This window comes from Hydra viridissima, unplaced genomic scaffold (assembly GCF_058129835.1).
Source record: "Hydra viridissima isolate aposymbiotic clone 2 unplaced genomic scaffold, HvirCarnegie_v1 scaffold_7, whole genome shotgun sequence".
Taxonomy (NCBI): domain Eukaryota; kingdom Metazoa; phylum Cnidaria; class Hydrozoa; order Anthoathecata; family Hydridae; genus Hydra; species Hydra viridissima.
In genome coordinates, this window is record NW_028324306.1 from 11049006 (window position 1) to 11065532 (window position 16527).

Sequence of the window (16527 nt, forward strand, 5' to 3'; positions counted from 1 at the left end):
GAGGCTTTGCTAAAAATCGTAGAAAAATTTAAAGTGGATGATAAAATAATGAGTATAGTATCAGACAACGCCAGTAACGTACGCAACTGTCTAAATTCTTTAAAAGTTTTTTTAAACATTCAATCAATAAGATGCATGGGACATATTTTGCAACTAGTTAAAAATGTCATAGTTTTAGTTAAAGAAGGTGAAAAAGATAATTCGTCTAAATTCTTTTTCATTGCAAGAACATTAACTAAGTGCAGGAAAATTGTTACATCTTTCAATCATTCTTCTCAAATTAATGATTTATTAGAAGAAAGTCAAATGCGACAAGGTGTCGAAAGAAATCACATACTTCATTTGATTCAAGATTTGAAAACTCGTTGGCACTCTACGTTTCTTATGGCAGAGCGAATGCTTAAGCTTCACTCCTACGTAAAAGATATCTTTAATTCGAAACAACAAAACAGCAAAAGATATGAGAAAATATTTACTTGATGAAGATCAAATTGTAAACTTAAAAGAAACAGTAAATGCTTTATTAAGCTTTCATCAAATAAGCGTTTTACTATCTGGCGATAGGTATGCAACGTGTTCTTTAATTATTCCAAGTATAAAGTACCTTGAGAAGCAGCTAATTAAGGATAAAAATGAAACTCCTCCTTTAATTGTAATATTGAAATCACATTTGTTAGAATCTTTACAAACTTACAAAGGTTCATATGAATTAGAGAATAATTCCTTTTTATTTTTAAGAAATGTGAAAATAAAATATCTGTATATATCAAACTGTTTGTAATTTGTCAGCGGGCGGACCACTGTCAGCACTTATGCTGTGCCGACGTAGGCCGCCCGCTGCGTTGCCGCGTAGGCTTGCACATCATATTTACATCGGTCCGTAAGCGGAAAGCTGCAGGCGGTTCGGCAGCGGACCGATGGCGGCAAATCGAAAACTTTTGAACAACGGTCCGTCAGCGGCAAACCGATGATAAAGCGATAGCGGAATAGCATAGGACCTATAATAAGTTTTCACTAAGATTTGAATGCATTGATATACATATTATTTTTGTATTTTTGTTTGAATAGAACGCACTTATCGTTAGCAAAATTGTGTATATCTTTCAGCGCAATTTTTACTCATAAAAGAATAGCAAATCCTGCCGATGCCTGGAAGGCACATCAAATACCTTTTGATTTTGTGCATAGGTATATAGCCATTAAATACGAATTTATTATACTAAAATTCTCCTTGCACCAAAAAACACTACCACAACTGTAAATCATTAGGTCATACGTGGTAACGCTTAAGCTCGGTAAACAAAAAGAATAATCAGAAGTTATAATAAAAATCATTTTAAGATTGCAATTTACAATTACAATATGAATATTAAAGTCACATTAATATTTTTTTATTTAAAACAGAATATATAAAATATTTGTATCTATAGGTTATTGCTTAACTTGCGTTTAGCGAACGTTTAAAATATAAAATATAAAATAAATAATTAATTTTAAACATATCTTTAAGTTTAGTTTATTCTCATTTCAATCGAAAAATAAATATACTCGGAAAGCCATAATGTGTTGAAAATCGATTTACGTTGCAGTCTGCAGACTTCTAACTTTTACCTGAAAGCAGACAATGATATATAGTGAAAATATTGAAACAGTTAGAGCTATTACAACAAAGATAATAAACTTACCTTCTCAGCCCTTAAAAACGTTTTTGTTTAAAATAGTCTGATCATCAGTTATTGACAAATAACTCCAGATACTAAGTTTATTTACATTGAATAAATATATACTTAATTTTATTATTTAAGCATAATTTAAAACATAAAAACAACAAAAACATTGCTTATATATATTGCTACATTATCTTAACTAAGGAAACATCTTTAAAAAAAAACTATATAAAAATAAAGTCATATTGCGTGCCTTTTTTCAAAAATAAAACTTCATATACAGTAACCTTAAATACTCTACCTGGTATACCTATTCCTACCAATATGCTTGAGGGGCTAATGAACAATAAAAAAAAATTATTGTTTCATTAAAAAAATTATCTTTAATTTTAATTTTAAGTTAACAAATAAAATAGTATTTAAAAATGATATACTTATATGCCAGGTTGGAAATCAAACTGTGAAACAATCAGCAACTTAAGCGCAATGGTGAACCTTTTGCAAACCATAGGCCTAAGACACAAGTGCAGATCTAAAAAAGAATGAATCAGAAACAGAACACATTAATAAAAATATAATTTGATGAACTAAAATATAGTTTGCACATTTAACATCATAGCACATTTAACAATCATAGCCTGATATAATATACTACAAAAATACCTTGAAAAAATATAAAGAAAGCCAAATAATTGATTGGAATAAAATGGTTTAGTAAATAAGTATATAAGTTTTTCAAACAGTAGACAGACTCCAGAACTTATATTTTGGATTTCTTTCAAAAACAACATTGAAACAAATAACATTAAAATAATAAAACCTATCTTACTTTATTCACTGGTAACATTTAATATCACAATCAATTTAAATTCTCATTAACAATCTCATATACAAGAGATTACAGCAAAAGGGAATGGATATGAAAAACATGGAAACAGTAATATTTATTGCACAAATACTTTACTCCAGTGAGTTTAAAAAATAAAATATTTAAAAATATATTAAATATTGTAAAATAAAGATAACAAATTTGTAAATAAAGATAACAAATTTGTAAATAAAGATGTTTATTTTATTTAAAAATGTTATTCCTCTTCTGAAATAAAAAATGCCTCTTTATTTAATGGCATTGGAAAACTTTATTTAATGGCATTGGAAAAATTGATGCTTGTCCAAAAGCTCATTACTGAAACTTATATAAATTGTTTTATTTACTAAACCTGATATATATTAAAAAATACATATAATTAAACTGCTGGGTATATTTGGACATTAAAAAATAATTTGAAATCAGATGCTGCTAAATTTAAATTAGGAAATAATTGGATATTTCAACAGGATCGAGATCCAAAACACACTGCTTATGTTGTAAAATCATGGTTGCTCTACAATGTTACAAAACAACTGCATTCTCCTCCCCAATCACCAGACTTTGACCAAATAGAGAATGTGTGGGATTATTTAGACAGACAAGTCAGGAAACAGAATAACAAATGTTAATATGCTAAAAGATATCTTACTAGAAGAATGGAATAAAATTCTGTCTTCTTATACTGAAAAATTAGTGTCATTGATGAATAGAAGATTAAAAGCTTGTGTAAATGCCAATGGATGCTCAACAAAATACTAAAGATTTTTTAATTTTTCATATTCTTGTTTTTTTATTACAAGTTTTGTTTAGTGTAGGAAAACTTTTGTGACATATTATAAATTCAAAAATTAAACTTTTTCAGTTTTACAAATAAATATTTTTATTTAGTCAAATATTTTTTATTTCTTGTACAATATATTCTTGTTACTTTGATATAAAATTATTTTTTGGCATTTAAAATGGTTTTTATTAAGTGTTTTCTCTAAATTGTAAGGTGTACGAAAACTTTTGTGACTGACTGTATATATATATATATATATATATATATATATATATATATATATATATATATATATATATATATATATATATATATATATATATATATATATATATATATATATATATATATATTAGGGCTGTTCATGTGAACACAGGAAAAAAATTTTTTTCTCGGATTTGAATGCATAGTTGTTTATTTTGTGCCATTTGACATAGTAATTGACTGTGCAAAAAATCTTTCCAATCAGATAATGTTTAGGGGGTGCTCAATGACCATAAAGTTTTACGAAAAACGTCAAAAACGTGTAAAAAGTTCCAAAGTTCCAAAAATTTCTAGAACCTGGTTAGTTAGATTTTTTCCACTGAAATATTGTCTGATTGCGTGCTATATAGATTAATTAAAGTGCAGCAGATTAACTGTCATCAGGGCACCAGACTAAAAAATGTCTGCTAGTGTTTAAAACAACTGTGTTTATATCATTTTGTTAAAATTTGTATTCATAATTTTAATACTATTATTTAACTCAATTTAGAATTTGTTCAAACAGAATAAAAAGGTTTACAAGTATAAATATTATTTTTATTTGGAATTTCAGTTTGACAACAAATGTATTAATATTTTGATAGTACCTAACCTTAGTAAACTATTACAGAAAACTAGCATGGTAGTCTGGTAGTGTATTGTTTGTTATTAAGTGCAGATAATAATAATTTCTAATTTTAAAATATTTATTTAATTTCTTTAGTAATAATTATTATAATATATTGCTGCAGCTGCATAAACCAACAACTGAATGATAAGTTTGTATAATATGGTATTGAGTTTTAGAACTGTTTGAACTGAATTCTGCGATTTGGACAAACCACCATTAATCGTCCACTGGGATGGCAAACTGATGATAGATCGTACAAATTCTGCAGCCCCTAAAGCAAATGTTGACCGGCTATCTGTAGGTGTGACAGGTCACAATGTTGACAAAATACTTGGAATAGCAAAACTGTCAGATGGAACTGGAGAAGCCCAAGCAAAAGCAGTTATTCATCTGCTTAATTTCTGGGACATAATTGGTGATGTTATTGGAATGAGTTTTGATACTACAGCCTCTAACACTGGCTCCAAAAATGGTGCATGTGTAGTTCTAGAGAAACATATAGGTAGAAATTTGTTATATTTCGCTTGCAGACACCATGTTCATGAGATCATTGTAGCAGGAGTGTTTGGATCACTATTTGGACCATCATCTGGTCCCAACATACCTCTTTTCCAGAGATTTCAGCAATATTGGCCCAAAGTTAATCAAGGAAATTTTAAACCTCTGGATGACATTCGAATGAAAATACCCCTGGTGCAAGAACTACAAAATGAAGTGATTGCATTCCTCAAAGAAAACCTGCATGTTAAAATGCCAAGGGATGACTACAAAGAAATCATGGATCTCTGTCTGTTAATACTTGGAAAACTGCCTGATCAAGAAGAGAAAAATTATCATTTCAAGATCCCTGGTGCTTATCACATGGCTCGCTGGATGGCCAAGGTTATTTATTGTTTTAAGATTTATTTATTTCGTGAAGAGTTCAAGTTGACCACAAAAGAGGAAAAAAATCTCTGTGAATTTTGCTTATTTGCTAGTCTGGTTTATGTAAAATCTTGGATATCATGCACAAATGCCAGCAATGCTCCAGTTAATGACTTGTTTCTGTTTCAGCAACTTAAGCAGTTTGCAGTTGTGAATAAAACGATTTCCGAAGCAGCAGTCAAGAACTTTCAAAACCATTTGTGGTACCTTTCACCAGAATTGGTCCCACTAGCTTTGTTTTCAAACAAACTTCAAACGGAAGAGAAGCGAAAAATGATTTCCAACATGAAATTTCACAGTGAGAACTGGTCTGAAAGGTTGATCAAATTAAAGAACATTGAAAGTCTAGAGAAGAAATCTCTGGACATGCTGGTGACATCAGTTTCAGCAAGTGCGTTGCGGTCAATGAAGGTTGATATTGATTTTCTGTTCAACAACGATCCAGCTACCTGGAATGATTCCCCAGAATACCAAGAAGGAAAAAATTTAGTATATTCATTGAAAGTAGTAAATGATGCTGCCGAACGATCTGTGGCTTTAATGTCGATGTTTAATGAATCAATTACAAGGAATGAATCTGAAATGCAGAGGTTAATTCAGGTGGTTGAGGATCACAGAAAGCGAGTGCCAGATGCCAGAAAGTGTACTCTGAAGAGTTATAATCCTCGCTAGCATTAACATTGCACGAACTATAACATTACGATAATTAAATGTTAATTGCTCATATGTTTTTTTGTTTATAACTCGTATTTTAATCAATGACAAAGAGTTAAAAATCCTAGTGTTTTATTTTGGAAAAATTCTGATATAACAAAAACCGCAGAACTTTAGTCGTATTGCAGTATTTTATTTCATTAATTTCTCTGCTAATAAACCAGTCTAAAGTGGATGTGGATTGTAATTTGTATTCAGAATTTAATATTTAGAGATAATTAAAACTGATCAAATCTGAAAAATCTAATTAACCGGGTTTTAGAAATTTGTGGAACTTTCTTTCACATTTTTCGTAAAACTTTATGGTCATTGAGCACCCCCTAAACATTATCTGATTGGAAAGATTTTTTACACAGTCAATTACTATGTCAAATGGCACAAAATAAACAACTATGCAATCAAATCTGAAAAAAAAAATTTTTTTTGGACAGCCCTAATATATATATATATATATATATATATATATATATATATATATATATATATATATATATATATATATATATAATTAGCCTTTTTAATTTTGAGTCTTATAAATACATATTGAATCTATATCTATACTTTATATCAATATCTAAACTTAATATTATAAAGTATAGCTATAAGTATAGCTATAAGATTATAACAATGTTAAAACCATATAACTTTTAATATTTATAAGCAATAATTATAGCTATATTTTAAATATAGCTAGAATTATTGCTTATATAGATATAGATTCAATATAAATTTATATATATAATTTATATTTTAAGACTAAAAACTAATTTGATTTTTTTTTACATCTTATTTATTTAATACTTACTGTTTTACTTAGTATATAATTTTATCAGAGTTATAAATATTAAGTAAACTATTATTAAAAAATAAATGTAATAACAATTTTAAGCATATATTTAAACACTAATAAGTTATAATCAGTGGATTTTTTATAAAACAGTCACCATATAAAAATCGATCAATTTAAGTCTTACCAAAAGCAGGCATTTCAATTGAAATGCCTGCTTTTGGTGTTATAACGACAGCTTACCGATATCCGAAAGCCAGCTCTGGATTTCACGGTTTGTAGATTTGGGGTCCTAATATCAATTAAATACCCTATGAAAATCCTTTTAAGGGGTGAAAGTGCATGCCTATGGGAGCCCAAAATAAAGGGTTTTGAAATCCCTCATTAACATCCAAAGCATAATTTTGGTCAAGAAGTTTATAAGCTTTTGCATACGATAATGCGAAAATTCTTCAACTGATTCAAACAGACATAGATTTTAGTGATGAAAGAGTGCCTTTGGCTACTTGTTGTTTAATGCAAATCTCAAATTGGAAAAAGTTTTTGACTTCAAGTCAATTTCTATCAAACCTACAACCAGAGTTTTGTCAGTTTGTGAGTGCCTTTTATGCCAAATTGCCAAGATCAAAGGAAAGGAGAAGCATCCGTTTGACAAAGTCAAAAAATCAGAGGAAAAAATTCCAAAGCAAACTTCTTAGAGTTCTGAAAAGCGCTGCACAAAGTGCTTGTCAATTGTTGGCCGAGGACTTCCTCACAACTGCACCATTAGAACTCGCCATGAAAACCTGAGAAGAATGGTCACAGATGATCCCGTAGGTGCAGAGCAAGTGGCTGCAGCAGTCTTAGCATCCAAAAGCGCATCTCCAAATGGCACTATTAGACTCAGTCAGCCTTGTGGAAAACTTTTTGCCATTGAGGAGAGGTAATTACTTCTATTGTCTAGTTAATTATCATAGTATTATTATGCTAAATTAAAGGCACTCAAAATGTTGATTCACAAACATTTAATCTATGACCTGTAATAATTAATTATGAGAAAAAGAAACCAGAATGCTTTTATATTAGTTAAAATGCTAATTGCAACTGCTTTTGTTGAAAATTCATCTCTTAATTAATTACCCTGCTTCAATTTTATTTCATCAACCTAATTTTACTTTAAATCATTCTCATTGCAAGAATTAATTTTTTTTTTCCTAATGGATATTATTTTATTGTTTTTAAAGGTCTGTCATCGGCTCAGCAGCTATTCAAAGAACCACTCACAACAGAAAATATGGTTCAAATTCAGCAAAGTACAGGACTTTCAAACAATGGCATGCGAAAACTAGGTTCAGCACTAAATCAAATCAGCCCAATTAGATTGGTGGAGCCAAGTTTTCCTTTGAAGTTTGCTCAAGCCGGCCAGAAACTTAATGATCAGTTCATGGTCAGCAACATTAGATTGGCAGAGAATGATCAAGCTTGTCAAGTTGTGCTTTGCCAGAGCCTCAGCAATCTCAGTGATGTTTTCAGAGCATCACAAAAACTATCAGAATCTTCCATTTTAAAACTCAGGATTGATGTTGGTGGAGAATTTCTGAAAGTGAGCTTCACTCACATTGTGTTGGAGGAAGATGAGACTCCTCCACACAGTCCAGTACAGAAAACAATCAAGCTGATGGCACCAGCATCAACCAAAAAAACAAGTGTTAAGCAGCAGATGCTGATAGCACTGTCACAAAACACTCCTGAGAGTTACCAGAATGTGAAGGCCGTTTTTGACCTCAAAGAAAAATGCCAAACAGGTTCTTTGGTTGTCTCTTGTGACCTAAAGCTGGCCAACATTCTTTGTGGCATTCAGTCTCACAGTAGCAAACACCACTGTTGTTGGTGTGATGCTACATCTCCAGGTCTTGAAAATTGTGGACAACTTCGGACTTTTGGCCAGATCAGAAGATAGCATTCTGAATACATCCAGACAGGAGGAGATTCAAGAAAGTCGAAGGAATTCAAAAATGTCATTCATGTGCCTTTGATTGAATTTCAAGATGACAAGTTTGTCCTTGAGGCTATTCCACCAATGGAGCTCCACTTATTACTTGGAGTTGTGAACCACATCTTTAAAAATCTTTGCGACCTGTGGCCAAGGGCCAAGGAATGGCCTCCATCACTTCATATCCCTATCCAGCCTTACCATGGGGGCATTTCAATGGGAACGATTGCATGAAGCTTCTAAGAGGTCTGGATACGCTTCAACAGCTTTCAGAAAATGAAGGTTTCAGTCCAGCTCTTGGCTTCATTCAAACACTCACACTATTCAAGACAGTGGTCACTTCGTGCTTTGGAAAAAGCCTGGACCCTGACTATGAATCCAAGATTGAACAGTTCAAACTTAGCTACACCAACCTTCCTATTTCTGTGACTCCCAAAGTGCATGCAGTGTTTTACCACGTGCCACAGTTCATCAAGATGAAACAAATTGGACTCGGCCTCTTCAGTGAGCAGGCAACAGAAGCTCTACATTCCAACTTCAAATCTCACTGGGAGAGATTTAAGAGAGATCCATTGCACCCAAATTATGCAAGTCACCTTTTAAAATGTGTCATTGACTACAACAGCAAGAGAATTTAATTTTTTTTAGAAAAGAAAATTTTCTTCAGAACATGCCTTTTCTCAGTAATCCATTAATGTAAATCCAAGGTTGTAACAGAACTTGAAAACAAACTCACTTAGAAAATAAATTAGTTAAAGAATATTGGTTTGAATTTTACAGGCTAATATGTTGTGTTTTGTAAAAAAAAATGCAAAAAAATTTTTTTTCAACAAACTTTTTGGGCTACTCATAGCCTAAATGTATGGGTTTTTCGTAGTAAAACATTCAAAGCTAAATAAGTCTGTTGGATTTTAATCCAGGATTTTCAAATCACTCATTTTGTGTTCCATATGACATGCACTATCACCCTTTAAAAGGGTTTCCATAGGGTATTTCATTGATATTAGGACACCAAATCTACAAACCGTGATTTGTGTTGGTAAAACTATAATGTATCGCCATGCGTTTACCGAAGCTGGATGCCGATTTATAAACGTATCCACAACGAAGCGTTTTGCCGTTTTTCAGCCAGCGGCGGTAAGCCAACACAAAATCGAGATAACGGTCCATTATCGGTTAGCCAGCAGCGGCAATCCGCATTAGGCATCACAGTGGGCCAGTAGCGGCATACCGGCGGCGGCTTTACGCATCACGGTCCGCTGAAAGCATGTTTGCTGGGTAGTTAAATGCTCATTACTCATAAGTGTCAATTATCACGCATGCAAATTTTTATGAAGATTTAACTGATATTTTTGGTAGGAGAGAATTAGCGAAAAATAGGGTCGAACCCGGACAAAAATGGTATAAAGCTGAAATTTTGCAGAGAGAAAGTAGACAGTGTCTGGATGAGCGTAAAAAAAAGCCCCGTTGATTGCGCTACGGGAACATCCCTTTTGGGGCAATTCGGGGTACAAAAAACGGGCAATTTTGACAGCACCAAAATATCATAAACTTTATATCGTTGGATCGAAAATTTTATGCTGATCAATATTTATGTAAGAACTATTACTTGAAAAAAATTATTTTTTAATTTATTTACGTTTGAAAAGTGTAAAATCGTTAAAATGTTATATTTTTTGTTTTCAAAAAATAATAATATAACTTTTGTCTGTGCGTAATTTTAAATGGGAAAAAATTAGAAAATAATATATTCTTTTAAAATAACTTTAAGACTTGAATGCAAATTTCTTTATAATTAGATGTCCGATATCTTACTTTTCTCAAAACAAATCAAGTAAATTTCTCTCGTTTTCAATTTCATCACTTGAATTTTCTTCAATTTCAAAATCCTAAAAATGCAAAATATTTGTTTTCCAAAAAAAACAAATATATTTAAAGAAGATTATGTGGATATTTAAAAAATAAAATTTACCGTTTTATTACTGCAGTCTTGCCTATGACAGCCACCATACAGACGTGCGTTTTAATACGTTTTTCCTGCAAGAACACATTAGTTCCGCACATACTTCTTGACGAAGTTTTACAATCGCAGCGAATCACTTTTAATATATTGGGTGGTGCCACATCTTTGTCTGTTGGTATTGGAAGAAGGAAACCATTATCTAACTTCCATGCCCATTCTTTAGGATCCAAGTTGAAAGATTCATCTAGCATTTTCCATTCAGCAACTTATAGGTGAACTCTAAGACCATGAAAATAAGCAGCACGGTATGTGGGGGGTATTTTTCTGGCTTAATAATTCCTTCACAAACCATTTGTTTATATTTTAAATACCTAAGAAAAATACTATGAAAATATGACACTTTCTAAATCTAAATGAGTGACTTAAATCCACAAAATTATAACTAAACTTTCAAATAACAACCGCATTTTCCTTAACGAAGTTTCTGCATTTCCACCAAAAAGTTCAATGAAAGCCCTTACTGCAGATTCTCCAACTTCTTTTTTGGTTGCCCAGTAATCCGAAATAGTTTCAGATACTGATTGTATATTATTGGATTTTTGCAGTAATTTTAAAAAACTAGGTTTTCCTTTTCCCAGTATTGAAGATGTCGAGTCACATCCTGACCATGCGTGAACAAATAACAGATGTTCTTTAAAATCCATTACTCGAGATTGAGCGTCTTTAATACTCTAGAGTTTTTTCTTTCTTTCTTGATAAAAAAAAATCTCATTTAATTCATCTTTCCAACGATACATTAGCATAACTGCTATATCAGTATCATCAGCAACAACAATGCATGGTGAAATTTCCTTTGCAACTTCCAACGATTTAGAGACAATTTTCGTGTCAGCATCCCCTTTGCAAATATATACTTCATATCCATCTCGTTTAAGGTAATCTGACAAAAGTAAAATTAATTGTGCCTTGTTGTGTGAATTCGATAGAAAAAAACCTTTTGAGTACGGAACCTGATTATTTTCTCTTATAACAAGATTTTGGGAAGAACCTTTGCATTTTCTTCTGATGTGTTCATTAGATTTAATTGAAGATTTCTTATCATAACCATCAAATATAATATAAGTGGTGGCATAATTTTGTCTTATATAGCTGATGTAGGTCTCAACAATTTCTACAAACCTCATACCTTTGTTCCAAAGAACTCTGTGGAGTAAGGAACCTCCATCAAGCACATATTTGCAAAAACTGACATTTGTACTTGGTTTAATTTCGTCGTCAGGAAGAATCGCTTTGCGCAAAGATGATTTGTTTGCTTTCAGCATTAGGTTATTTTTAAATAATGGGTGTGGGAGATGAGTAAGCTCATAATCAAAATATAGTTCAACGTCATCCTCTCTTTCTGCAATTGCTGCAAGTCTATTAAAAAGGAGTGTTGGATCGACACAACAATCAGTTTGTTTGTCTAGTTTTACGCTATTGGTCAAAACATCTAAAGAAAAAAATGTATTCTTCTTTTTAAACTTTGCTTCATTGAACTTAAGGCCGTTGAGAAATGTTTGTAGACGAACACCTATGTTCTCAGCCTCGTCACAATTGACAAGATCTTCACCATTGACTGATACAAGACCCGTAGATAATGAATTTAGATTTCTATCGACAGTATTGAATGGATTTCTTACAGAAAACCAGTCATAAAACAACTCACAATGTTCATAATCCCATACTAATCTTTTAATACCCATTTTTTATTGCTTTCCGTAACTCCGATGTCAAATCCAGATAATTTATGCATTGCTTCATGAACACTTGCAGAATAACAGATGCTAATTGTCCATAGGTTGCGTACATTTTCATCAAATCCTCTACCTCTAGTTAAACCACCATTGCATTTTATAGACCGCATCAGGGTCTGCTCTATTACAAGATCAGAAGATAGGCCAGTCCAATACCTTTCAGATCGGCGGACTGCGTGACGACCATCTAAAAATTGTTGATGAAACCATGGATTCGTTTCTGAAAGGTATTGCATTTCTTGCAAATAAAACCTGGAGCACTTGGCATAGTTTGAATGATATTTGATGCGGCAAATAAGTTTAGCATTTTTGAGATTGTTTGAAGATGCAAGTACCAGTTTCAAGTTCTCTCTGCAACTAAAAATTCCTTTATGATAGTAATATAGTACATGTACAAGATCCATTATTTTTTTTTTCAAATGTAAAAACTTTTACTACACGTAACGTTTAACTTGTAAGTTTTACTTTTCCATATAATAGTTTCAATATAATAAGACACAACCTTTTTTCGGAGTAAAACTAAATTATCCATTCATACAAAATGTTTCATTGAAAACTTTTTTTATGAAAACAAAAGAAATGATGAAGCTTTTCGCAGTAAAAATTTTCTTTTGAAAACAAAAAATCGAATGAAGTTTTGCGCGGCATTCACTTTTAACACTTTTACACTTTTTAAACGTAGATAACTTAAAAAATAATTGTTTTCAAGTCATAGTTCTTATATAAATATTGATCAGCATAAAATTCTCAATTCAACGATATATAGTTAATGATATTTTGGTGTTGTCAAAATTAGCCTATTTTTTGCCCCAATTTGCCCCAAAAGGGATGTTCCCGTAGCGCAATCAACGGGGCTTTTTTTTACGCTCATCCAGAGACTGTCTACTTCCTCTGTGCAAAGTTTCAGCTTTATACTATTTTTGTCCGGGTCAACTCGCAATTCTCTCCTACTATTTCTATTAACTGAGTCCTTTCGGTAGGTTCCGAAAACCTTTTTTCGAAATGAATCGATCAGCAAGTTTCTTTTCGCTTTTCATTTGAAAATTTTACTTTTCGTATATAGCTTTACTAGCGGCGTGGGCAGGATTTTTTGATTTTTCAGATATGACACTTTTAGGCATTGCGCGAACTCCAAATTCAAGAATGTTGTTAAGTCAAATGAAAATGTTTCTCAAAAAAATCGCGGTGGTTCGTGATCGTGAGAACAAAAATACCCCAACAAGTTCGCTTCCCAATCCCGAGTTAGACATTCAATGAAACTCCGGAATGTTAATTAAACGTCTAAAGGATGCCTTTTTTAGATTCCGTGTCCATTGGGTGTTTATAAACAGTTGCAACAACCGCATTGGTAGTTGTTTCAGAGCTGGGAAAAAATTCTAATAATCAAATTTGATTAAATACGTTACGAATTTGATTTGACTAGCCCCTATGAACCATAATTGGGACATTCAACCGCCACATTAATGTGCCATCGTGTGTGAAAACTTCATGGTATAATTTATTCAGTTTTTAGTACTAAATCTTGTTTTAATCAACTAGTTTTAGTTAGACTAAAAAGTTAGTCGACTAATTTTAGTTAGACTAAAACAAACCTTAACTTCCACCCCTAATCATTACAACAAGTTCTTCAATGTCATAAAACCCTATCATTTTTTTGCTTGTTTTATATTAAACTAGATCAAAATTCATCGACAGATTTCAAATAACATCAAAAAAAGTTTTTTTCGTTTAAAAAGTTAAGACCATTTAAAGTTAATTCAGGGGGTAATTGGAGGTAATTTTAAGCTTTGTATGGTTGTAAATCTTAAACGAAAAGAGTTTTTTGATAAAATTTGAAATCTGTTGATGAACTTTGATCTAGTTTATGATAGAACAAAAAGTTTATGATTAAAGGAGACGTAGTTCTAGGAAGGGGGAAGTTAGTGGTCGGGGCGGGGTTGGTTTAGCTCCAATTACCCGAACTTTTTGCAAGTCATCCTCATTCGATACCAGTATCAACATACTATAAATTTGAGTATACCCCATGCCTCTTAGTTACCTATCTTGAACAACAAAATTCCTGCGCACTCTCCTAAGATATGTGATTTCTCATTAGGCCCCCACAAAAAAAAGTTGTCGTTCACATTTTTTGAATGAGGAAATGATTTCTGATGATAATCAAAAAGAAAATTTCTGGGGATGTGTTACAAGGTCTTAGAGCCATGTTGGAGACCGGCCCAAAAGAACACCTAGAATTGTATTTAGATATTTAGATTAAGAATACATACGATGTTCGCTATAAAAGTGTCGTGATTTTGTTTGTATATTCATGATAGACGTATAATGAAGCCAACAACATCGAATTTTAGCAGATAGAATATTCTTTCAGAAAGCAGCATTTCTCTCACAAGAAGAGCAATTAACTCTTAATTTAACGTACAAGCTAATTAGAGTATATGCTGTGCAAATTGATCTTTATAAATTACTTCTAAAAAATCCGTCTACTTTAAAAAAAAAAATTAAAAAAAAAATAATCACTGTCATAGATTTTGCAAATGACTTAATCAAATTCAAACAGGCCACTTTTACGAAAATTCAAACAGGCCACTTTTTCAAAAAAAGATATTAAAAGTTCGAAAGGTTCGAGTAGCATGTTAATATTCAAATTGTTGAATAAAAATTAATGCAGCAAATTTACTCAATTATACTAAGTTCTTCTTGATCTCTGCTGTCATTTACATGCGACAACACGGAACTCAGAAATCGTTTAAAAGCATTCCGGATGCCATCGGGATCTTCTTCAAAGTTCGTATTTGCGACGGAAACACGCCCTAAACTTCCGCCTAGAAAATCATTTTCAAATAAAAACTTTAAAAAAAAGTTTAACAGTCCTAACAGCGCAGTTATTTATAAATTGTATTAAAAATGTTTCATAAACCATAATAATTGTAACTATATTAGTAACCATTATAACACTATCAGGTTGTACAACCTGATGACTTTAAATAAGCTTCATAAAACTAAACACTTCCCAGCAAGCACACAACGTTGAAACAACGTTGATCAACGTTGATCAACGTTATTTCAACGTTGTATGCCTGCTGGGTTTATTCTAAATAACCTTTTTAGTATAAACTATAGGCCGCTTAGAAACGGCCTCTAAAAGTAACAATAGAGCTGTGTAACAAAATAGGCCATAAATAGTACCCTTTAAAAAGCTTATTAGATAGTTCAGGAAGTGAAAAATTTTATGTTAAAATACGATTTGAGATTCGATTTGATATAGAACCACTTGATGCGCAGAGATCTAGATGATAAGTTGCATAAAGATTTCGGGCGGCAAAACTAATATAATTGAAAAAATGATCTTTCATGCTACACAAGGAAAGTTGATTTCTGAATTAAAAGAAAAGTGCTTTTTAATAGCTTTTGACTAAAACAGAGGAGATTATAATGAAGTAGTTTGGCGATAACTGTACGAGCGACATGGTCTGATTGAGACGAAAAATACTAAAATGTTTTTAAGAATGGATACTGCCGACATGATCAATTAATCTGTTAAAAAGTTAAAAAAAAAAAGAGTTTCAAACAATGTTTTAACCTTAAAAGAAGCAGTGATGTGAACTTTAAGGACAAACTTGTCAGCATTATAATGACAAGTACTACAATAATTACTACATACTGCACGACGCAGAGATCAGACTAGTCAACATATCTTTTAAATTAAACCTAACTTTTCATTGGTGTGGTTTTTTAAAAATAATCCTTGCAATATGGAAGTTCAATAATGGATACTTTGATGTTTCAAGCCTCTATATGGATTAAGTTGTTTCAAACGCTCTACAGAGAGCAGAGGTGATTTTGTTAGGAATGATACATCAGTGTTTCACAGTTCAAATTTCTTAAAATCCGTCACACTGTCGTTCATGTTATTTACCAATAAGAGGAAAAGCACTATTTTTTGTCTATTTCATTTAGGTTCGAACTATTTGAAGTACTAACTTAAAAAAAAAATCCGGTTTAGAATCGCTAATACTGCATCTTTGTCATGGCTCTGCACTAAAAACGGTGAAAACCTTACATACTACTGATCAAATGAGAGTTTATTTGTGTCTAGTTTAAAAGTTTGATAGATCAGTTCTTTATTTGTGACTCTCTATTTAACTAACCAAGTCAATCCAAAAATGGATTGACTTGGTTAG

At 31.9% G+C, this 16527-nt stretch overlaps 2 protein-coding genes, 1 long non-coding RNA gene and 1 pseudogene across 6 annotated transcripts in view; 2 read left to right on the top strand and 2 right to left on the bottom strand.

Moving 5' to 3' along the window:
- Positions 1-1306: 1306 nt before the first annotated feature.
- Positions 1307-9685, bottom strand: LOC149886123 (uncharacterized). 2 transcript variants are annotated; one of them, XR_016454490.1, is made up of 4 exons: positions 6862-9685; positions 2102-2199; positions 1686-2003; positions 1307-1611 (listed from the first exon to the last, which is right to left on the bottom strand). It is a non-coding gene; the product is annotated as an uncharacterized LOC149886123 (long non-coding RNA). The 2 variants fall into 2 exon arrangements; XR_016454489.1 differs by lacking the exon at positions 6862-9685 and having other exon boundaries at positions 2102-3539.
- Positions 4340-5789, top strand: LOC145200917 (uncharacterized). The gene is made up of 2 exons (XM_080074590.2): positions 4340-5075; positions 5247-5789. Exons 1-2 carry the CDS (start codon positions 4437-4439, stop codon positions 5787-5789), a joined length of 1182 nt encoding a protein of 393 aa, XP_079930716.2. The 5' UTR covers positions 4340-4436.
- Positions 7398-9258, top strand: LOC149886124 (uncharacterized; annotated as a pseudogene).
- Positions 9686-14688: 5003 nt separating the features above from the next.
- Positions 14689-16527, bottom strand: part of LOC145184517 (intraflagellar transport protein 22 homolog) — a 10856-nt gene continuing 9017 nt past the window's right edge. For 2 of the 3 annotated variants that reach the window (XM_090093896.1, XM_090093897.1), the window contains one exon: positions 14689-15168. In XM_090093896.1, coding sequence (XP_089950022.1) covers positions 15020-15168 — 149 coding nt within the window. In that variant the 3' untranslated portion in view covers positions 14689-15019. Of the gene's footprint in view, positions 16490-16527 lie in introns of all 3 variants that reach the window. The other variant, XR_016454442.1, reaches the window with a different exon arrangement.

What these genes read in the sequence shown, in the direction of transcription:
- LOC145200917 (XM_080074590.2), top strand. Translation starts at nt 4,437, where the DNA reads ATGATAGATCGTACAAATTCTGCAGCCCCTAAAGCAAATGTTGACCGG. An exon ending in TGGCTCGCTGGATGGCCAAG is followed by an intron (nt 5,076 to 5,246) that starts GTTATTTATTGT and finishes TTTCTGTTTCAG; the next exon opens with CAACTTAAGCAGTTTGCAGT.